The sequence below is a fragment of the Protomyctophum bolini genome (assembly GCF_963924005.1).
Source record: "Protomyctophum bolini genome assembly, chromosome: 12".
Taxonomy (NCBI): Eukaryota; Metazoa; Chordata; class Actinopteri; order Myctophiformes; family Myctophidae; genus Protomyctophum; species Protomyctophum bolini.
In genome coordinates, this window is record NC_137873.1 from 9,397,670 (window position 1) to 9,420,403 (window position 22,734).

At 42.2% G+C, this 22,734-nt stretch overlaps 2 protein-coding genes across 2 annotated transcripts; both read right to left on the minus strand.

The window, feature by feature from the left end:
• Positions 1-224: 224 nt before the first annotated feature.
• LOC308326041 (DEP domain-containing protein 7-like) lies at positions 225-13,131 on the minus strand (the record flags this gene model as incomplete). The annotated part of the gene is made up of 14 exons (XM_080778852.1): positions 225-436; positions 818-893; positions 1,883-2,008; positions 2,266-2,408; positions 2,988-3,134; positions 4,008-4,144; positions 5,027-5,228; positions 5,710-5,756; positions 5,961-6,068; positions 6,170-6,311; positions 7,243-7,428; positions 12,701-12,757; positions 12,925-12,953; positions 13,121-13,131. The coding sequence occupies 14 exons, from the start codon at positions 13,129-13,131 to the stop codon at positions 225-227; spliced, it is 1,623 nt and encodes a 540-aa protein (XP_080634978.1).
• Positions 12,645-21,065, minus strand: LOC308326335 (uncharacterized protein). Its single transcript, XM_080779141.1, has 10 exons — positions 20,785-21,065; positions 18,849-18,981; positions 17,203-17,319; positions 16,771-16,933; positions 16,374-16,569; positions 14,968-15,940; positions 14,493-14,658; positions 13,844-14,331; positions 13,536-13,732; positions 12,645-13,416 (listed from the first exon to the last, which is right to left on the minus strand). Exons 1-10 carry the CDS (start codon positions 21,034-21,036, stop codon positions 13,243-13,245), a joined length of 2,859 nt encoding a protein of 952 aa, XP_080635267.1. The 5' UTR covers positions 21,037-21,065; the 3' UTR covers positions 12,645-13,242.
• Positions 21,066-22,734: the final 1,669 nt, after the last annotated feature.

Genomic DNA, 22,734 nt, shown 5'->3' on the forward strand with positions numbered 1-22,734 from the left:
TGAAGAACAAAGGCGAGCCGAGTGCTGCCGAGATTCAGAGCAACCCCAGTCCTGGTGATGAGGTGCTCACCAAGTTAAAACCAGTTTCTAGTGAATCGGGAGAGGCTTCAAGCACACTCTTGAGCAAGAACATTTAAAAAGCCTTTAATATTTTTGACAGGGCTATCACATATTAAAACAGACAGGACACAACTACTTTCAACCTGGTGTTCCTACTAAAACATTTACAATACATCAAGAGCAGAATCACCAAAGTAGTCATTAAATATCACTGGGTGGGCTTGGTGAAATTGACCCAGTAGGCGCTTTCTCTCCTTGGCCGAGATTTTAGGGTCCAGGTGGATGTTCTTCAACAAATCGCACAGATGCTGGTTTGTGTTGCTCCTGGTAGTGTCAGGATAGATGCTGCTAGGGTCCTGCTGGCAGAATGTAGAGCCTAGGAGATAAAAAATAAAACAATTAGATTTATGCACAAAGATTATGCTCAGCAGTGCCAGTGGTGGCTGGTCAGTAGAGGGTGCTAAGGCACCACCCTACCTCTCTCAAAAAACCCCAATATATACCATCCAAATCATCAATTTAATTTGACCAATGACCAATGAACATTTTGCACCCCTGAGTAGCAAACCTAATGTTTGTCTATGATATTAGAGACGCTGAGATGGTCTAGTCAGGGACATTCAATGTGAATGGGAGCAATGGTAAACTGCAACCTATGGTGACTGTAAGCATTCTATGTGGCTCCCCAGGCCATTATGTTTTACATTTATCCATTAAGTTTTACTTAATTACAAATAATTTCTTGAAAATGATTTACCCGTTGCATCTGGTTGAGTCCCATTCGATATTCTGTCCAAAATATCGCTGACCTTCTTGTGTAGAGCCCCAGGTATCTAAAGGCACAGAAATAAGTGGCAGTGGCTTAGGGGTAGAGTAGCCAGCAGAGGAGCTAGATGGAAACCGTATAATATAAATGCACCATTTAGAACAAACGATTCAGTGAAGACAATGCTGACTGATAGCAGGTGAAACAGTGTAATCCATTTATATCCATCAGCACGTCCGCCTAGAACTTCAGTCAGGACAACTCAAGAATGGATGGAATATATTATTTATTGAATATAAAATGAGCAATATATTTATTATGGTTTGGCGATGAATTGGATCTGCTTTTTAGGTACTCGGACCAAGCGCATCAGTCCCAACCATAGGGACTCCGAATCCCTCGTACCTAAACAGCAGATCCAAAACGACAGGTGGTAGCTGGGGTGGAGGAGGGTGAGAGGCAAAAATGTAGGCAGACAGCAGCGCAGCATTATCAGTGTGCAGCAGCAAACAAGCAAGCAGATTGAGCAGTTCAAACTTCCAGTTTAAATAGCCGGTATGAAGATGGAATGAGTGTGTGATTGGATGTGAATGTGATGCTGAGGTGCCCCAATTAAGGGCCGGCTGCAACTGCACTGAGGTTTCCTGACTGAACTATCTCTGCGCATGTCTGTCACAGGCGCGATGCTCATATCTCTTAACAATTAATGGACGGATGGATAGCCATTCAACTTTATGTGCTCAGAAAACCCTGAGAGGTTGACCCCTCATTTTGGTCACCCCATGAGCTTTCCTCCAAGTAAAAGGAGGGCAAAGGGCATTTTGAGTTTTTTATGCGAAGCAGCAGACTGTAGCACTGCACCCTAGACAAAAATAGTTTGTTGGATATTTGAGCTCACAAATATGTGTCCATAAATTCAAGTCTCTTAATAATCAGCTCCAAGCCTCTTGTAATTTTAGAAGAGAGCCTAGTAGCCTTCTGCTACTGTATATTATACAGCATATTAGTCAAAATGTCTGCTATATTTATTTAAGTTCATAGTCTACATTACGCTACCTTGAAGATTTCCTTTCTGTTGTCAATCATGAAGAGCACCATCAGTTGATCCCTTTCCATGGAGAGCTTCTTGCTGTGGAGAAAAGCCCTGCTGAAGGATCTCACCAATGCCTGTCTGTTCTCCATCTAAAAGTACAACAGCACACAGCTAGTGTTAAACCAAAACATAAAAACCAAAACATTACAATTCTCAACAAGTCAGGCCAAATATGGCACTGCTTTGGAAGTTAGCCTATAAGAAAAGTACTACTCTTTGCGATAATATTTCAAGCTGAAAATGGGGTTAAATACAGTCCTCCTGTGCCACGCTGCAGTACCTTGGGTGACTGATCCATTAAGAAAGAGTGAGTGAGTGAGTGAGTGAGTGAGTGTGTGTCTCCAACCTCTTTGTCCAGTTTTATCGCCCCAGGGTTAGCTGCAAGAGCCAGGAAAGTCAGAAGCTTGTGCAGCTCCTCTCTACAGCTAGGAGGCAGCAGCTTCAGACAGAGCTGCAGGGCCTCAAGTGCCTTGTCCAGCTTTGCATTCACTAGGGAGAGAGAAACCAGCGTAAAGGGTACCTAGAATGGATATGTCATTTGGCAGGAAAACACCCATGATACACCTCAGATGGTTGCATTTGGCAGGAAAACACCCATGATACACCTCAGATGGTTGCATTTGGCAGGAAAACACCCATGATACACCTCAGATGGCTTATACAGTAGAATGATGATTAAACTCAGGTTAAGACTGGACGTGGAGTTACAAACTGCAATTGCACTTTGGCGTGCATGTTATGGGTGTGTCATCCTACTGTACCAACCCTTCCAGTCTAATGTCCACTTTATTGTAAAGATTAAAAGGAAGAAAAGGGGTAAACATTGGCAACATTTGGTTGTGTATGAGAAAGAAGGGTCCTTCAAGTTTAACAGGGCTTTGTTGTCGAGCATTAGTTTTGCTATAAATAAATATACTTAGTTTGCATCAAGTTTAATTTGAACTAATAGTTACAGATTCACTAGAAACATAAGACATTCCCATCACTTTAGAATCCAGTAGGGGTAGGCCTGCCCTACAATAGATAAAGAAAATCATTATGTGAAGGGTCTGATTTTTCACTTCTCACCCAGCAGGTCAATGATGGCGGTGTAGACGTCACTCATGTGATTGGGCAGCAGGGCAGGCCTGTCTGTGTGGCTGTAGTGATTGACCAAGGCCTCATAAATCAGCAGCTTACTCTGGCCCATGGGATCCAGACAGAACCCAACCAGGCCTGGGGTAGACACAAACCTTACTTTGTTGAAATTAACATAGTTCTGCTCTGAACGATTTATAAATACAATCTAAAGATATGCACGTTAAATAGTTTTACTCTGAATTATACAGTAAAAAGGGACAATCTTATTACTCACTGAGCATGCATGCAACCCAAATTGTAGCCTCTAATCTATTCACCTTTTATGACGGATGAAGGAAAACACTGCCTTTCATATATCAATCTTTTGTAAACAAGCTGTCAGGTGTATTTGTCAAAATTGAAATGCGCGCACGCACGCACGCACGCGTGTGTAAAGTGAGGGGCGCTCTTATCATACATCACATTCCGTGCTCAGCCAATCAAATCCGCACATTCTGTGCTACAAAACAACAACACATAAGCTGTCAGGTGAACACAGATAAACTCTTGACGAGCAGCTCTGCTTGTCCAAGCACTCTGCTAGGCCAAAAGAAGAGCTCTGAACAGCACCTTCTAAAAGTGGCTGCTATGTGGTCACCTTTTGGTCAACCTGCATAGTGTTTAATGTAAAAAGGCACTGCACAATCAAAGATCAACTTCAGACAGTGTTTTTTACCCTAAACCGTGGTATGCAGCATTATTCTTTTGTCAGGCAGAAACTTGCAACTCTAACGCGTTGGCCTTGGCCATTTACAATGTTGGTGTACACGCCCAAAATAGGGGCTGGACACTTGGTTGAAAATGGCTCATTCTGTCGTTTTATGCATTTGAAAAACAATGAAAAAGAGCTAGTGACTAATGACTACATTTGAACATAGGTTATGTTTTCCACTCACTGACAAGAAACGATTTGGACAGAATATAAATTGTCTAGGTGAAGACACTTGCTTTCATTTGCATTGCGACTACCTGCCGTAGTGTAGCCAGGACTGTGACGGTCATGATCATGAGCGGAGCATCTGGGCAGCTCCCTGCTGAGCTCCACCACTGGCTGATCAGGGAGGCTGTCCAGACAGTCCAGCGCTGCACAGAACCACTCATCCTCCCTGAGGAAGACAAGAAATAACACATTTCTTAGTAGAAGACAAAAAGGTGATGTGAAACCCCCAGTAGGCTACTGTATTCCAATTATAAAGCTTATAAAGCTTATAAATGTTCAGTAAAAAAATGAAAGAAAGCTGTGCCCGTTAAAACACAAGTAGGCCGCTATAGTAGCTTTTTTCTTTGATAGCTATAATTTTCCTCAACAGTTTGGCTTTTCCCAGAATGTATAAAAATGACAAACGTCAGCACTAACCGCTTGATCTGCAAGTTGCACCTTAACCAAAATGAGAAAATATCTATCCGTGGCAATATACTGACAGGCGAAAGCATGGCAACAAGGGCGATCAAAAGAGTAAATCAAAGGACAAGATTCTTGGGCAGAATTCACCTTCCACAGCACTGCTACTCAAGTGTGGAATGCCCTTCCCTCAAAAGGACCATTCAGTGACCTCCAAACTTGGAAAAAGAATCACCTGCACAGAATTTCTTGACAGAAAGTAGCTCATAACATGTCTACGGTGGATTATTATGAAACAAACGTTTTGCAGATTGAAAGATGATAATTCAAGCTTTCCCTACAGCTGCAATGTTGATGAGTTTAACGTAGTTTAATACAAGCAGATCGCAGATGCAATTTGGATGAATGGGGAGTCAATGGAGGGCATTGGTGAGATCCTTCAGCAGGGCTTTTCTCCACAGCAAGATTCATCCCATTATAAAAAAGATCTAGAGTTGCAAATTGCAGCTAGACTGTACCTTGTGCGGTTTGCAATTATATATTGTCTAATCAAAAAGTTCCCAAACTCGCATGCCAAGGACCCCCAAAAAAACATATCCTCTGGCTTTAGTAATAACAGCTGATCTAACGGTTACCACCTACGTACTCTGAGTCTCTAAGCGCCTTGAGGACCCGTCTGTCCAGGTGACTGCTGCTGCTGTAGACAAGGTCTGGTTTGTCCTGAGCCCGCTGACGACATGGAGAAGGTGAGGGGTTCTGGTTGCTCTGAAGCAATCCATCCAGCATGGGGAGTTCTACCACTGTTAACAGCCTGACCATGGTCTGTTCCTGCCACAGTTCATCCACAACTGCAATGGAAGAAGACAGAGATGGGAGGAGTATTACAGTTAACCACCTATACTTCAGCTGACCAGGGTCTATACTTGGTGTGTGTGTGTGTGTGTGTGTGTGTGTCCACCAATATAAGCCTATAGATTTGAAATTTTCACCATATTCCCCCATTTATGACATGCCCAGGCCAGAACATGTCTGGGTTACGGACAGTCCTAACGGATAGTTCTCTACTTCCAGTTAGTACTGAAAGTACTGACACAAGAGGGGTAGCTTCTACACTGCATCCCAGTGTGTGTCAGGGCAAAAATACTGTAGTAGGGTGCCCGCAAGCAACCTTAATGCATGTTCGGACTAACGGGACTTCGGATCTATGGGCAGTTCCCACATTTAGAACAAAGTCCATAGCCTACTGTGGATATTTTTCCTTTTGGGTGGTCTTGTCTGAGACCATCTTATGGCCAATAGCGTTTAGTTGTGATGAAATGGCTGACTTACATGATTGCGGTAATGCAGAGTTGGAACTAGAAGTTGGATGTTCATGCCTAAACAACATAAAGAAAGATAATTGAAAGCTCATATTGCAGTAGTTGTTTTTGAGGGGCGCTAGCCCCTCCTATGCCCAGCTTCACGGGTTTGTTTGAACACAAAAATTGGCTTGTGATTGGCTGATCACTATGTATATTATATATGGTGCTAAAACTACAAATGCCAAGTAAAAACTAAAAGATCAAAACTGATATACGAACCTTTCTGCATACCCGTCTGTAGGAGCACAGCACAGTAAGTTGAGGATTCCATGGCAGAGCTCGCCTGTCTCCAACTCACCCGTTGGGGGCATTTCTGTGTCCAGGAACCTGTTAAATATTTCACAGCATATTCAGATTGCAGTGTTATAAAACCCATTGTGTGTGTGTGTGTGTGTGTGTGTGTGTGTGTGTGTGTGAGAGAGACTAACCTGTAGAGAGCATTTTTGCTGTCCTGAAACACATCCTGCTTCTTGTCTTTCCCAAACATTTTGGTGTCCACTGCTTCAAACACATTGCAGTTCAACAATGCCTGACAGATGTACATAATCTTGTCCCGTTGGATATCAACACCTGCAGTTGTGAAGAAAGTGATGGTGGTGGGAGGGGTACCATTAATCAATTTAGGCATCCTTTAGCAGACACTCTTTGGAGCGACATACAACAAATGCAGAGAGACCGTTTTAGCACCTCAGTAAATTAGGATTTAGGATCATAAACCAAGAATCAGTCTAAACAATATAACATCTGAAAAAACAAATCTGTACATTGAAACTATTGGATGCCAGGTAAACAAATGAACCTTGCATCTAAATTACATTTTAACCTTTTTCAATCAACAGTATTGTGGCATCATATAATTCATTAATTTGAATCACCTTCAACCTGAGCACATTATAGGTATAGGCACCTTTTCAAAAATGGCTGATCTACAAGCTCACGGTGCATCAGAGTGCAATTTCCAGCTATTTTTTTTACTATTCATCATACAACAATATATAGGGATCAAGTGGTTAATCTATCAGAGGACATTGTTGAAAGATTTATGGTGTAGTAGTACAATGGTTCTCAATGCAGCGTCCAGACTACTACAGTTCCAAATGGACCCTTGCGGGTTCCATCCATTTGTACATTCAAGAGTTAAATGAACACTCAAGACTTGACGGGCAGGAAAAATCTGGGTCGGGAAGTGATTGGTCATCACTCACCCAACACCGCTCAAGTGCCCTTGAGCAAGGCACTGAACCCCTAACTGCTCCAGTGTAGCTGCTTAGCGGCAAACAGTATAAGACTGAGGTTTTACTGGTCAGCTCCAAGGTTTTAATTTGTGTTTCTATGTGCAGGGCGTTAGTGAAAATGAGCACTTGTGCTCAGCTACTACCCTCGGTAAAAATAAAAATAAATATCAAGAGGGGTTCTTAATTCATAATAAACTGGGGGTCCTGCATTTTCACAAAGCTGATCATTTCTCAGTGAGAATCACTGTAGTAGGCCTAGAAAATACCTTCGAAGCCACTAGCATGGGAGAGATGATCCATTACCACATCTATAGCATCAGAGCCTACAAAACAGCTACTGTGCGACTTGAGATGGATGCGTCGATCCTTAACCTTCACTGAGGCTTTGAGATGGGAGATGAGCCCCCTCCATAAGATGGTCGAGTGGTTTGCCTTAGTTACCACTCTGTGACCTAAACGAGAAGAGAATATGAACAGTCAACACTCAATTCAATTCAAAGGGCTTTATTGGCATGAGAAAACATACGTTTATATTGCCAAAGCACACTCAACAGTACATGTAGCCCCTTTCGAAACCCTCGGTTAAGCTTTTCTGAAGTTTGGACGTCACTAGCCCTACAAGCAGAACCCAATGCTACTGAAGTTTCTGACATTTTTGAGACCCAGATAGCATGGGGTCCTATTCCACCTCCACCCTGCCACCGGGTACGCACACATAAATAAACGTAAATACCTTCGGATACGTCCTTCTGCGCTCTTTGAGGGCTTTTGTTCGTTTGAGGGCTTCTGAATGTACCTATAAATACCGCTGCGAATATCTCCTGTGGCGCGGAAGCCAGGAGAATTTGCAGCGGTATGTTATACTATAACTACTTATAGTTGACACATTCAGAATAACTCAAACGAAAAGAAGCCGTCAAACTATGCAGACATGACGTATCCGACGATATTTATGTCCGCGTTCTATCATTTCAATATGAAAACATAGATACGCACAGGGACCCTACGTAAAGTGACATCCAAATTTCAGAAAAGCTTTACGGAGGGTTCCGAGAGGGGCTAGGACGTCACTTACTCTAGGGTCCCTGGTCGGTCATTCCACTCTCCATGGGATGCAGATTTACATACTCTCTTTCACGGAGAGAGGTGGCGCCGCTTGAGTGTTTGGGACTTTGTGAGATGTTTCAAAGATGCATAACGTGGCTATAGGAGATAACGGAAACGTGGGTGAAACTGCATTAACCGCCGATGCCTTTAAGTATTTTTAATCTTTTTTTTAAGTTCTCTCTCTTCCTCACCTCCTTATTGACTTCCCCTTGTACCGTCTCCCGCACCAGGGCAGGGTGGTCGGTGCGAGGCAGTAACGTAGGGACACGCAGGAAGCCAGTCTCCGCTTGTGAGGCGGTACAATGGGAAGTCAATAAGGAAGTGAGGAAGAGAGAATTTCAGAGAAGCCAAAACTTTTTTTTTTAAAGATGAAAAATACTTATAACGGCATTGGCGGTTAATGCAGTTTCACTCACGTTTCCGTTGTCTCCTATAGCCGCGTTATGCATCTTTGAAACATCTCACAAACACTCAAGAAGCGCACTGCTCTCCGTGATCTGCATCCTACGGAGGGCTTAATAACCGATCAGGGACCCTAGGGTAAGCAACGTTCAAACTTCAGAAAATCTTAACCAAGGGTCCTGAAAGGGGCAGCCGCTACAGTAGATGCAAAAGCAAGCGCTGGGTACACAAAGAAAGGCTGAATAGACCGATAATTCTAATGAAAATGTGAGGCAAGTCAGGCAACAGCCGCAACAATCACAGTGGTTCAACTCAAACCAGTCAAACGCCACCTCCAAAGGCCTATTATGACACTAGTTTAAGCTTTAAACTCTCGCTCACATGTAAGTGAACTAGAAAGCAGTTCCCTACGGAAACTGTGTGGGCTCGCCAAAAGACGCAATGTATATAATGTACAGTAGAAAATGTATTAAAGCTGAAGGAAAAGTAAAAAAAAAGAATGTATAAAAATGTGTAAAAAGAATAAGCATAAATAACTGCATAAAGCGGAATAAAGTATGTGGAAGTTGTAGAAGTGTTTTTAAAAGTTTTTCTTTAAATGAAAAAAAAAAAATCTTAATTAAAAAAATTCAAGTTTTTTCTTTTAAGTAAAAAAAAAAAAAGGTTAAAGTTTTTTTTTTTTTAAGTTTTCATTTTTTTCAAAAAATTTCTTTTTTTTCAAAAAATTTCTTTTTTTTCAAAATAATACTTTTTTTTTCAAAATAATACTTTTTTTTCAAAATAATACTTTTTTTCAAAAAAATACTTTTTTTGGAAAAAATACTTTTTTTGGAAAAAATAATTTTTTTTGGAAAAAATACTTTTTTTTGGAAAAAATACTTTTTTTCATTTTTTTGCGTGCGTGCGTGCGTGCGTGCACTTGCGAGAGCTGTGTAAAGGCCAGCCAATAGGAAGACAGGGTGTGTGTGTGCGTGTGTACGTGCGTGCGTGCTCTTGCGAGAGCTGTGTAAAGGCCAGCCAATTGCACAAATAGCAGACCTACAAGCTCACAAGGTATCGCAGAGCAACTCATTGAGATCTTGTAACTTTAATGTCAGCCCTGTAATTAAGCCCTTATATGTCTCAGCTGTGGAAGTAAAAGACTTCCAAGTTCTATGCCAGTACTATGACTGGGAGATTAGAATGGTTCTGAATGGGGGAAAACTATGCCCGAACAAATTGCTCTATCGCAAAAAGTAAAAGTCGAATGCAAATATTTTTTTCGCTGTGAGTGGCCTGAGATATTGACGTACACCATGTGCGATTGTGGTGTTGGTACGATTGAAAATGTGGTTATAAGAGCGAGTTAAGAATTGTCTGCGCGATAATATCCTCGTAAGAATTATACAATGGAGGTCAATGAGCAGATTTGCTGTTTTTGTGTCACTTAAAAGGCCGTAGTTCACATTCTGTATGTCTCTGTGCTTTGGTGGTCACATTGTGTGAAAGAGGACATGTGTGGCTACAAAATGACCAAAGAACATGCGTGTAAAATGAATACTTTGGCCGGGACGACAATTTGTTTGGTAAATTTTCAAGGAAAGAATTTCAGTTTCCACACTCTAGTCAAAGAAGAGCCGCACTCTAAAATGGCACTAATTACGCGAAACGGCCTGCGATTGAACTGCGATTTCGGAAAAACCGTTTAACGTATTCGAATACGGTTTGAACCACGAAAAAGTCCAGAGTCGTGTGAGCGTTCTAAACTTTAAATCACGTTTCTACGACAAAGTATGCCAGAGTAATGAGGCTGCAAAAGTGAGGTTGATTTAGAGATAAATCCCATACAAAGTCAATGGCAGGAAAAAACTATAAATAAAGTTAAATATTTTAAAAAGTATAAACTTTTTCAAAACAACTTTTTCACCAATGAAAGTTCAAAGATAGATGAACATTATAAAGTTTGAATGAAGTTTCAAAGTGAAAGTATGACGGAGTAATAAGAGCTCAAAAAAGTTAACTGTGAAAAATGGGACCTTTCTTCCATCGACTCTCATTATAAAGGATGTAAAAAAAAGTTAAAAAGTTAAAAAGTATAAAAAGTATAAAACTTTGTAAAAAGTTGTATGCAAGCACACATCACTGCAAAGAGCTGAACAGTTTGAAGTTTGAACTAAAATTCTAGCATAAAGTATGTGGAAGTAGTAGGAGACCGAAAAAACGGCGGAATAAAGAAGTATAAATATAGGCTGGCAATAACTAGTGTGTGCTCGCTGTAGCGAGCCCACAATTACCCTGGGAGTGCAGAGTCCAGGGTCCAACAAACAACTTCTCTTCAAGGAGTTTCAATGCAGCGACTCTCTCCTTGACTGAAGACATTTTTCACAAGCTGACGTAAAAGGTAATCAGTGGTCCAGTGGACTCCACACACCTTTTATACAGGTAATCAATCAATTATCAGTCAGTTCACTACATTGAACCACTAGATGGCAGCACATACACGCCACATCATTACTTTGGTCTGCACAATCCCACATTGAGATTGAGATGCCAAAAGTAGCCGATCTACAAGCTCTCATAATGAGTGAACTAATGACGATAAGGAGGACATGCTGTGAGCTTGTAGATCTGCAATTTCCATGATCATCTAATCTACAGTAACAAGGCTGACAACTGTTGTCTTGTTGTGACTTGTGGTCAACCGTAGATAATATAGAAGTGATATATAAAATAATTAAGGCCAATAAACTGTCCCCGATTCCACAAAAGTCCCATTCCACCACTGTCGATTATGGGCGACCATACCGGATACCTATATGAAGTTTTGTGATGTCAGGCCAGGCCAGCTCCATATGGAGATATAGGGGTGATCAGGTCCAGAGCCCGGGCAGAGGCTTTTGTGCTGGTTCTGGACAACCGGCTATCCGACAGACTCGACACCGGGCACTAACTGTGTTGGGTCGACACCGGCACTGCACTTCCTGTGGTGGTGTGGAACGCAAGTGTGTCGAATTTGAAGTTGGGGGGGCAGAGCAGCTATAGGGGCGATGATTGACAGATAAAATGCCATCTGCTGGCTAAAATAAGGCATTTGTCCATCTGAAGAAGCTTTAAGAACCCAAGGGAAAAACACCTGGCATGGAGTGGATTTTCCCACCTAATACAACTTTGTTTGAAGGACCACGAAACAAAGACTTTAATTGTTTAAATTATACTCTTATGGATATAGTTAACTTTGCATGCAGTCTACAGTACATCAAGCAGTAGATCAGGAAACGATATTCTTATTTTTTTGGTATTTTCTAGCATTGGCTTCATATTTTGCATTATACCGCCACCTTCTGTTTCGCTTGAAGCACTTGAAACCTGTCCCACAAGCATGTTTAATATGAAATAATAATTAAAAAGAATCTAATTCTTACACCAACAGTTACCCCTATGTGTTGTTCAAGATTCAGAGCACTTTCCCACCGCCTTCCATTCACTGACACACACAGGCAGGGACATCAAAAGGACAAGACAATGGTCAATATTATGTATGTCAATCTGCCTTTAACTATGTCATTTGAGGGCGATGGACGTCAATTTCCTTTGCATGCAAATGTAGCTCCTGGCACAAATTCTATAGGTCGTTAAATGGTACCCCAACTTTCAAACCCTGACTTTATCATGATCCACTAATTACTTCATTGACACATTTTTATTATTTTATTTGGATGATCCTAAGATCATAAAAAACCTTGAACGATTACTATTGCAATTTCTTTTGGTTCAAACCTTAGATTGACTGGCCTAAAGGGTGAAGTCGATTTGGATGGTTCTCCATAATAAAAAGCAGATACGCACAAGCAAATGTAGACTGACAGAGATTAGTTTGTTCTGAAAGAGTTTAAATAAAAATAATATAAATTATAACAAATCATTTAAACCTGGAGTCAAATCATTTCTGGAGGAACGGCAATACGATTTATTTATTCTCTCAACTCTTCTAATTACAATGGTTCAGTATCAGAATCAGTTTTATTGTCACAAAGAAAGAAAGAAAATGTAGGCAGGGAGTAGGAAAGCAAGGACAAAATCAGAAAAAGATGTGTCCAATAAGGTCTGTTATTTGGTCCAGAAATTCCTTCCGATTTACACAGTATGCAAGTTATAGACATAACAGTGAAATCCTGATCAAAATAGACATTCTTGAATATGGGACCCCCTTAACCCTCTCAGTGGCATTGTAGTTACCGTATATTAGTGTCCTCCCTGAGATTGGGAGGTCCTGGGGTGAGTGTTCTTGTATTCCTGGATTCCACGTTGAAAAAAAGAAAAAACGATTTACAGGAAAGACAGGTTTCTACTTTTGCTTTCCTCTACATCCTCTCCTTCCTCTGTCCCGATTCACTAAGCTTGTTTACGCCGACATGTTAATAAACTAAACGGATGTGTAATTCCTCTCAGCAAAAACTAACTTGCAATACACAAAGCAGTGTGTAAGTCCCTGAAATGTGTAGATGACAAGTGTATGTCATGATGAATCCGGACATCTCCCAGCGCTCCACGGGGTCTGCTGCTGCTCCTCCTCCACCACCAGTTGATAACCTCTGCGTCTGCTCTCTTGCCTGCCACTGCTGCCCACCCAGGAGCTGGTGTGCGCAGTGGGCCTACAGCGGCCGCATCTGCACCTCAACGGGTGGAGGTGGTTTCAGGTGGTGGTGCGGGATTGCAATTGCAAGATGGAGATGTCAAGGGCTCTCAGTAAATGTTTTTAATAAATAATAATTCTTACTTCAAAAACGAGCGATTAGCTGCTGGCGCAGTGCCAGTGCTGGCTTGTTGTCCTCAGCTTCAATAGGTGGGTCCGGTGGCATGTCTGTTGGTGGGGGCATTGCTGCTGGAAGGGGTACCCCATGGCGATTCGCAATGTTATGTAGAACACAGCAGGCCATGGTTATCTTACCTACCTGTAATTGTAGATGGGAGCAAATTAATAGACTGCACAAAACATGTACCGTTATAGCATAGGCATACAGTCTTCAGGTCTTGGTCCAATAATGTGGAGGTTATACTATACATTTCATACCTTATCGGCATTATAAAGGAGCTTTCCTCCTTCCTTGTCCGTGTCCAGGCACAGCCAGCGGCCTTTCAGCACCCCGATAGTGCGCTCCACAATTGCGTGTGTGCGGACATGGCTGTCATTATAGGCCTGCTCCTGTTGGGTCTGGGGCGTGTGCAGGGGTGTCATCAGCCAGGTACTTAAGGCATAGCCTTTATCACCTATAGAGATAGGCTAATAGTTAGCCATACAATCCTGTGAATTGAATTTCCATGTAGCCAAGTGAGGGGGGGGAAAAGCACAAAATAAGCTTTGAAAGGCAAAACACTTACCAATGAGCCATGCACATCCAGCACCGTCAGCCTCCTGTGCAAGACACATGTCCACACTGCTCTTTTGTAGGATGAACGAGTTGTGTCTGGCACCCCCCCAGCGGGTATCGGCATTAATTATGTTCATGTCGGCATCACAAATGAGTTGCACTTTGATTGAATGACACCCTTTGCAGTTCAAATATGCAGATGGATTGGGAGATGGAGCTTTGAGGTGCACATGCGTACAACCTATTGCTCCGATTGTGTCAGGAAAGCCAGCCATGTTAAAAAAGTTCTGTTTTATTTCTCGCTGTTGTTCAGCAGTATATGGAAATTGTATGTATTGTGGTGCAAGGCCGATGATGCCATTCAGCACGTGTGGAAGCGTGCGGCTGAGGGATGGCTGGGACATGTAGGCCCTTTCGGCTATCTCCCTCTGGAACGTCCCGGTGGCGAGGAAACTCAGACTACACAAAACCTGCACGTGTGCGGGGATGGCATGAGACCTGTAATGATAATACAAATTATACTAAATAGGCTTCAATGTTATATGCAATGCACCTTACATTTGAAACAATTCTCAAACTGCTCTGCTGCATGGCATAAAAAGGCCAAAATAATCAAATTGAAAACATACGCATTAAATTCAAAACATGTTTTTTTTAACCTGTTTGTTTGTCTGGTCAGCTGTGGCTCCAGTGCAATGCAGAGCTCGACCAGACTGTGCCTCGGTAAACGGAATTGGCATTGTAGCCATTCGTCGCTTTCCTCAAACATGTTTGTGCGGTCCCTGAAGACGCGCTCTCTTCTCATGGCTCGGTTGGCAGAATGATCTAACAATCAGGATTGACACAATTTAGCACTTTGAACAAGCAGGTCATGATTACTGGATTTTTGTTTGTATTTTGATTTATGTTGATTACTTGATTGCATTTGATTTTATATTTGACAAATGTTGGCCATTGATATTGTTTTTGTTATTAGTGCAGTTTATAAACTACTTATTTTTGACCTAATGACATATACGCAAGCTTTTCTCACAGATTGATGGATGAATCAGACACTTAAAAGTAGGAACTTTCATAAATGCCGGTACGTTCAAAATATGTAAACTACTGTGAATCGGGCCCATGTGTCCTTACTTTGCTCAGCCTTCTCAGCATCAACAGCACTGCTCTCCATTTCATTTGTCTCGTCTTTTTTTGCTTCAGACTCACTCCTACTTGTCTTCTCCATTTGAACTTTCTCCCCTGGGTCAGGGACTTGTCCATGATAACACTGGATGTGACTCTTCAAGCGAACATTGTGATTAAAGGACTTGTCACAGTGCTGACACTGATAGGGTTTCTCTTCTGTGTGGACACACATGTGGGATTTGAGGTCGCTTGACTCAGTGAATGAGCGCTGGCACAGCTCACATACAAACTGCTTTGCTTTTGTGTGCACAGCTACATGCCACTGCAGTTTGTGGTCACTTGAAAAATCTGTGTTGCATACTAGGCAAATATGTCTTTTGGGTCCTCTGTGACTCACCAGGTGATCATGGCGCTCCCGCATCTTGGCAAACACCTCTGGACAGTCAGGACATTGATAGGGCTTTGCTGCAGGTGGATGGTTCTGCTCATGCAACAGTCTGTCATGCCTAGTTCTGAAGGTTGAGAAGCAGTATGTGCACGAATGCTTGTAGCCATCCTCATGGATCTTGTTGTGAAATTTCAGTCTACCCTCAGATTTATATCTCTTGCCACACATGTTACAAGAATATGGCCTTTTGGTTTGACATATGTGAGCCCTCTTTCTCTGACTGAGGAAAAACTTTCCGCATTCAGAACAGAGCTGGCGGAGATTCTCATGTTCTTCATCTGCATCAAACTCACTGTCTGCATCTGCGTCAGACTCACTGCTTCCATGTTCATCAGAATCACTGTCTGCAAGCTTGCCGTCTATATTGTGGTGCTCCACGGAATCACAATCTGAATTGTGTTTCTTCTCATCCACCTCAATAGATCCTTCATCCGAGGAGTAATTTTCATCACTGAAACCAATCATTTCAGAAATGGCAGCAGAACTCTCTGGACCATTGGTGCAGCTGCGAGGGTAATCCGAGGGCACCGTCTGTAAAAGATAGATGGAATTTAAATGATTCTAGCAGGTGCGTGCAGTGTGCTCTTCTCCATTGTAATAATAAATGGTCATGCCACATTATTAGTCCATCAGTAGATCTGTTGGCACAGTTTTCCTATGGTCACATGTAGGCAAAAGGGTTCACTTCCTCTTTTGACAGCAGATATGTAGCCATGTTGATGAATCCTATGTTCTGCACATCTTGAGATAAAGAATCAAAGATAAAGAGTATTGTCCTTTCTTGACCTGAAGTTCAAGTCACCACAGTATCCATTATAAAATGTCTTGTGGTCGAAAATCAAGGGGACGTCTTTCACTTTACCAGCCTCTTCCTGCCTTACGTTTTGTGCACTGACCAAATCATTCATATGATTAATACAAGTCGATATAACAATGACTGCGCCTAGTCACGCTAGTTAAATACCTTCTTGGTTCGCTGACTCCTCCAGTTTCTGATGAAGTGGCATTGGGTGCAGTGCTGAGAAACGGTCAGGAAGGTCCCTATTGTCATCTTCTGGACTTTACACATGGAGCAGCACACTGGACACTTTTCAAACAGTTGGAGTAGACAGTCTTCATCCACTATGTATTTAGGGACATTTATGGAGGGTAAGGCTTGTCTGCTCAAATGATAGGAGACAAAGAAGGAAACGGGGGACACAAAGCACTAAGCAATTGATGTCAACAACATCAGAAGTGACTGAGTGACTTAAGCTATAACTGGCCATTAAACTAGTGTGAATGGCCATTATCATCATCAGGACTCCGGCCTGTGTCCAAGTGGCATGCTACTGCCCCCACTGTCTCTTGCCCCTACTTACGATAGTGTTGATTCTGTTGATTCAGATAGAGCAGGGGTGTGATCAATGGAGTCTCCAACATCTCCATCATCAAGTAGACTCAGCCGTATTATTTCAGAGGCTTGAAAGGGCTTCAGGAGTGTTGAGTGTGGAGGTCTTTTCCAGTGAATTGAGGTCTGAGAACCTAATTAGAAGAAATATTACCAAGCCAAGATAGGCAATCTACAAGCTCACATCACATCGTGAAACGTAGTGAATTTGTAGATAAGCCATGTTTGTGTGTCACCATCATATGACGAAGTATAAAACAGGGCATTCGTGATTAAAGAAAACTTGGTGGGCCTGACAAACTATAGAAAGCTTTTGATGGCTAAAAGGCATGCCATTATAACAATATAATAATATGGTAACCCCAAGCATTATAAATTACCAGAAATATTACAATCGACAAACCTTGACTTCTTCGATTCACTAGTGTGTACTTGGAGAGCTGGGTGCCAACAGACTTGTTCAGTTGAGGTTCAGTCTTGAGTGTGTCATCAGATTTCTGGTGGTGGTCAGTCTGGCAATCTGTGCACAAATATAAATCATGGTTTGGAGCACGAATAGGCTACCTTTCATGCTTTTAAGTGTCATAATTGTTTTTAAAATAGAACTTGCAGGATAAACCTACTCTTCATAAATTATGTCATTAAGACATGCGAATCCCTTGACTCCTTCAAAAATGCTATCAAAGGGCACCTACGGATGTCTGCAATTCGAAACAGAAATCTGAATCCCCCACCCACCCCTTTTTCCCCTCACTGTACCGGTATATGTTTTCTTTTCCCTTTTTACCTCCTTTATGATGATGATTTCCTGTTTTTTGTAGTGTATATTACTATATTTGTCTGTCTCTAAATGTTATGATGAATTGAACAAGGTGGACCCTCTTGTAAACAAGTTTAGTGCTTCGTCATCCACTCACAGTTAACAGATTTTTGTTGTATTGAGTTGTGCTTGAAATGTACTGTAATTCTGCAAACTGTTAATAAATACTACAATCAATGTAGTAAACATTGTTGGCATTTAATTACACAATTTCCTTTGCCCCCCCCACATTGTTCATGTTCATGCACAAGGTGCTTATCAGTGCTGCTGACAGTGACATCACATGGGTAAAATTATACCCATTCCAGCTCATAAATTATAATAGACTAACTAGTGCAGAAAGCCATTTCCTTGACTCAAAATGGACGCTACGAATACAAATGAAAACCTACCCAAAAACCAGTGTTAAAACTAACCTGTGGCTTACTGAGAGGTGGAGACTTAAGTACATTTACTTAAGTCTCCACCTCTGAGTATGCCACAGGTTAGTTTTAACCTGCCACGACGCGTGTCGGAAGCCACAGGTTGGTTTTAACCTGCTACGCATGTCGGGAGCCACAGGTGAGTTTTAACCCGGACACGGGTTAGTTGTAACCGGCCAGGCATGTGGGGAGCGAGTCGTGACGTAGTGTTGTCAAACTAATGCCTGTTAGTATGTGGAACCAACGTATGCACCCCAGGTCACACAATGGGCCACACTGACTTTGTCTATACAGGTGGGGTATGGCTCCCTGATAGGACAACCACAACAGTGGTTGTGAGTGATATGCATGCCATCTTGAAATGATAGATCAATATGACAGTCCAATATTGCCATAGCAGTGTGTATGCACATATCCTGTGTCTCAGAGGGTGGAAAGGTCCCCAACAAACAGACTACTACAGCTTACTACAGACGGTCATTAGAATGAAGTCGGAAGAGGTGTGAAAAAACAGACTACTACTATTACTACTATAAATGGTAAATTATGTATTTACATAGCACCTTTATCCAAGACGCTTTACATAGATTGTGCATTACATTTACCCATGGGTAAATGTATGGGGGAGTTGAGATCCAACTGGTAACCTCACTGTCCCCACCGCCGACCACTCTACCCCTGAGCCACTGCTGCCCCCCCTACTATGGTGCTATCAGGGTCACTTTCGATGTCTCCCTCCCTACAACTTACTTTCGACCCGATGAGACAGTGAGCCACCCATTGAAAGGCAGATTTTCCAACACTTACCATCTCCAACGTCAGTTTGGTGGGAGGACACCTGAAGAGAGGGTTCAGACAACTGAACAGGATCTTCCTCCTCCTCCTCCATAGGCTTCTCTGGCTCTGCCACATCAGGAGTCGCACAATGGCTTTGAAGTTTCTGTTGGGGGGGGGGGGGGGAGGATAGCATGCAAAATTGTAAACAATAATGCTCAAGGTGTATATTGTCACTAGTGGTTCTCAAAGTGGGGTCTTTGAGGGGGTTCCAGGAGGTCCCCTGGCCATAGACAATGAGAAACAGTTTTATTTTACTAGTATTTTAGCTGCTAGAAGTTTGCCCAATGGGAGAATGTATAAAAAGTAGTGCTGCACAATTAATCAAAGACGTGATTAATCGTGCAGCACTAGTTGACTGTCCAATTCATTTTGTGAAGAATCGTGCAGCACTAGTTGGCTGTCCAATTAATTTGTTACTCTTATGTTTTTGTTTGTTTTTTTAATAAATATTTTCATGGGAAAATGAGAATTGTGTGAGAATCGTGATCTCAAATTTCTCAATGCTTGTAGGAAAATTGAGATTCACATTTGAGCAAGAATCGTGCAGCACTAATAAGAATTACTATTTGACAATATGGGGCGGCAGTGGCTCAGGAGAGTTAATGTATAACTTTATGGGTAGAGTGGCTGGTAGAGGAGCCGGATGGGAACAAGGTTCCCAGTTCGATCCCGGGTTCCTCCAGAGTTAGTGTTGAAGCGTCCTTGAGCAAGACTCTGAACCCCTAATTACTCCCAATGTGGAGGTAACTGAATTGATGCCTTGCATGGTTTCCTACTTTCCTCCACTCTGCCATCGGTGTATGATGGGTGAATGTAATGCACAATCTATGTAAAGCACTTTGGATAAAAGCTATATAAATGCAATCTCCACTTCACTGTTATCTCCCCAATATTATTGAGTTGTAGAATGATGTGCTAAATCCAATAAAACAGATTGTGAGGGCCTTTGTTGAACTTCAAGCCTTTACAACACGTGGATACCAATTTAAAAGGACAACTTTAGTTTTTTTCAACCAAGGTTCATTATGACACATGATTGATTAAAATTGTATTAACAGTTTGCAGAATGAAGGGGCACGGTGGCACAGTTGGTAGTGCTGTCGCCTCACAGCTAGAAGGTCCTGGGTTCGATTCCCGCTCGGGGCACTGTGGGTGCTGGTGGCGTGTTTCCTCCTCCGCGTCATCAGTGCCCATACCCGAAAGGCGGGGTCGGCGAAAGGGCCTTTCTGTGTGGAGTTTGCATGTTCTCCCCGTGTCCCCTAGGGTAGGTACCCTCACAAAAACATGCAGTAATCCTGGTCTCTAAACTGCCTCCCCCTGGCCAGCCGGGGCGCCTGATGGAGGGGAAAGGAACTGGTTGGAATAACGTGTTCCTTTCACGCGCTAAGTCCAACCAGGGAAACTCCCCCCTGTCAGGTGTAAAGGAGCAACTTGGACACTCAAGCATGAAGGAAGCATGAGTTAAGTCCGTTGCTCTCCCCAGGTTGGCGGAGGGTGTGTAGAGCCCAGGATCACAGTAGATGATTGACACAGGGGTGAAAAATGGGTTACAAAATCGTGGGATAAAAAATATATTTAAAAAAAAACAGTTTGCAGAATGGGTACAGTTCAAGGAAAGTACAGGTCAATACAAAATCTGCTAAGGGGATCAAACCAGAAAAAATACTTGCTTACATAAGGGTCCTCAATTTTCAATTCATCAAAAACATTTAGAGACAAATATACACTTCTATGAGAAAAAATAAAATAAATCATAATATACACGGATCCTATCCTGCGAATAGATCACACACTTTGCACATGACAGTGTGTACTTGAGTCAGACCACGAATTAATAGTCTCTTCGCAGCTTCATCTGGAGTTAGATCCACACATTTTGTTTGACCGATTCCCAGATTGCACTTACCCGAGACAGACCAAGTGACTGGATGCAAGGCACAGCATTTGGTGAAAGCATGTAGCACTCATCTCTGAAGTGGGCTCCACAGATGACCGAGTGTTTTTGTTGCACCGACGACGCGGTAAAATTAGATCTCTTTACCTGGACAAACCTCACCCAAGATCTGAAACGTTTACTGCCTTTCTTTGGAAAACCATGTACTTTGTGGCCAGAAAGTCTGGAATTGTTACACCCAGCACAAACACAGATCTTAACCATGTTTAAAACTAACACAAGTTAATGTTGTTGTTGTTCCAACAGGAAGACTGTTGTAAAATAAGTCAACGAGTAAACCAGGAGAATGTGACAAGAGGACAGGACTGATCACTGCTCCTGCTTGCTTGAGCAGCTCAGAGCGCCCTCTTCTGCCCAACATGTGTTTTTCTCAGTGAGTCTGTAATCTGTATTTTCTTTTATTTACTTGTACATGTAATAGTCCCCAACAGTATGTATGAAACAAATGAATTACTGTGTTATGTTAAGGACACACACACACACACACACACACACACACACACACACACACACACACACACACACACACACACACACACACACACACACACACACACACACACACACACACACACACACACACACACAGGAACAGCAAGGAGTCAAGGACACCCAATTGTATATGCATTGTTGGATAAAATTCAATTTTCATATTCCTGGGACCACAATTTACAACACAATTGTGTAATAACAGAATCTGCTGCCATTTGACATTATTCCTGTTTGATTAGCTTTTTGATGATACAGTAAATAAATACTGTAACTGATGTGGAATTTGCCAGGACACAGGTTCATCAAAAAGGCAGTCACTCTCAACCGAGGTCAACATGTTCCATTCAAAACAAAATGTAAAAATGGATCCTGCCAAATAGTATAACGTGTTCTTCCTCACATTTCAATTTCTACTCTTTATTTGAATCTCCTCTGCACAAGACATTTTTATTTCAGTCAGAAATAGCAAAAAAAACACCAGTGATTCTCAACCTTTCTAATTTCAAGGAACTGTTAGATACTTACAGCAGGCAGGTATAAAGATAAAGATAATAGTGAAACTGATCATCTTGTATGTCCTCTAGTTTTACTGGTACATGTAATGTAATAATGGTGACCACTGGGGTCACCAGACTCGCAAGTTTGAGAACTAATTTACAGGACAGCAACCAGACGAATAGACTCTATTTGCACTTTCCTCTACATCTCCCTCTGTCCTTGGAATTGGGCCCCAGCTGCCCCACCCTTCTTTCTTGGTTCTCACTTCACTGGTTCAAAGTCACTGGGATTTGAGGTGGTTTGTTTGGGTGAATGAGCGCTGGCACACCTCACATACAAACTGCTGTAGGCCTACTGGCCATCACAACAAGAAACCGTTTTATTTCACTATTATTCAATTTCTACCTGCTAGAAGTAAGAATTATAGGTTCGACTCTCCAGTGTAAGAGTTGTAGAATTATGTACTAAATCTAATGTTGTCTCATACAGTGAGAGAGTATGTTTTGCACTACGTCCGTCCGTGTGTGTGTGTGTGTGCGCGCACGTGCGTGCGTCCGTCCGTCCTCTGTTGCCCTCTGGCAAATCCGGTCGTTGCCAAATTTTGCACGCACACTCCCTGGATGCCAATGATGAACCTCTCTGCCAATTTTTCCAGAACGGCCTGTTATAGCGTTGACTTTTGAAAAACATTTTTTTATAGGCCTATTACTCCTCCAGATTCTGTCCAGAAATCCCGCACATCGCTACACACTATCTCAATCTAGTCACGTGTTCAATATCTGTCCGCTATTTCATATTCCATCCTAATTAGCTAACATTTCAAAGTTTGCAGGATTGGCCCCGTTTTGAACAAAAAGTCATGAACGCAGCGTGCAATTTACTTGAAATCTTTCACAGCTATAGGCTAATATG

Bases quoted from the DNA above. Each gene is read 5' to 3' on its own strand.
- LOC308326335 (XM_080779141.1), bottom strand. From the start codon at position 21,036: ATGGTTAAGATCTGTGTTTGTGCTGGGTGTAACAATTCCAGACTTTCT. The intron at 16,934-17,202 runs GTTTGTCGATTG...TCTTCTAATTAG, and splicing joins AGTGAATCGAAGAAGTCAAG to GTTCTCAGACCTCAATTCAC. The intron at 16,570-16,770 runs GTAAGTAGGGGC...TCATTTGAGCAG, and splicing joins TCAACAGAATCAACACTATC to ACAAGCCTTACCCTCCATAA.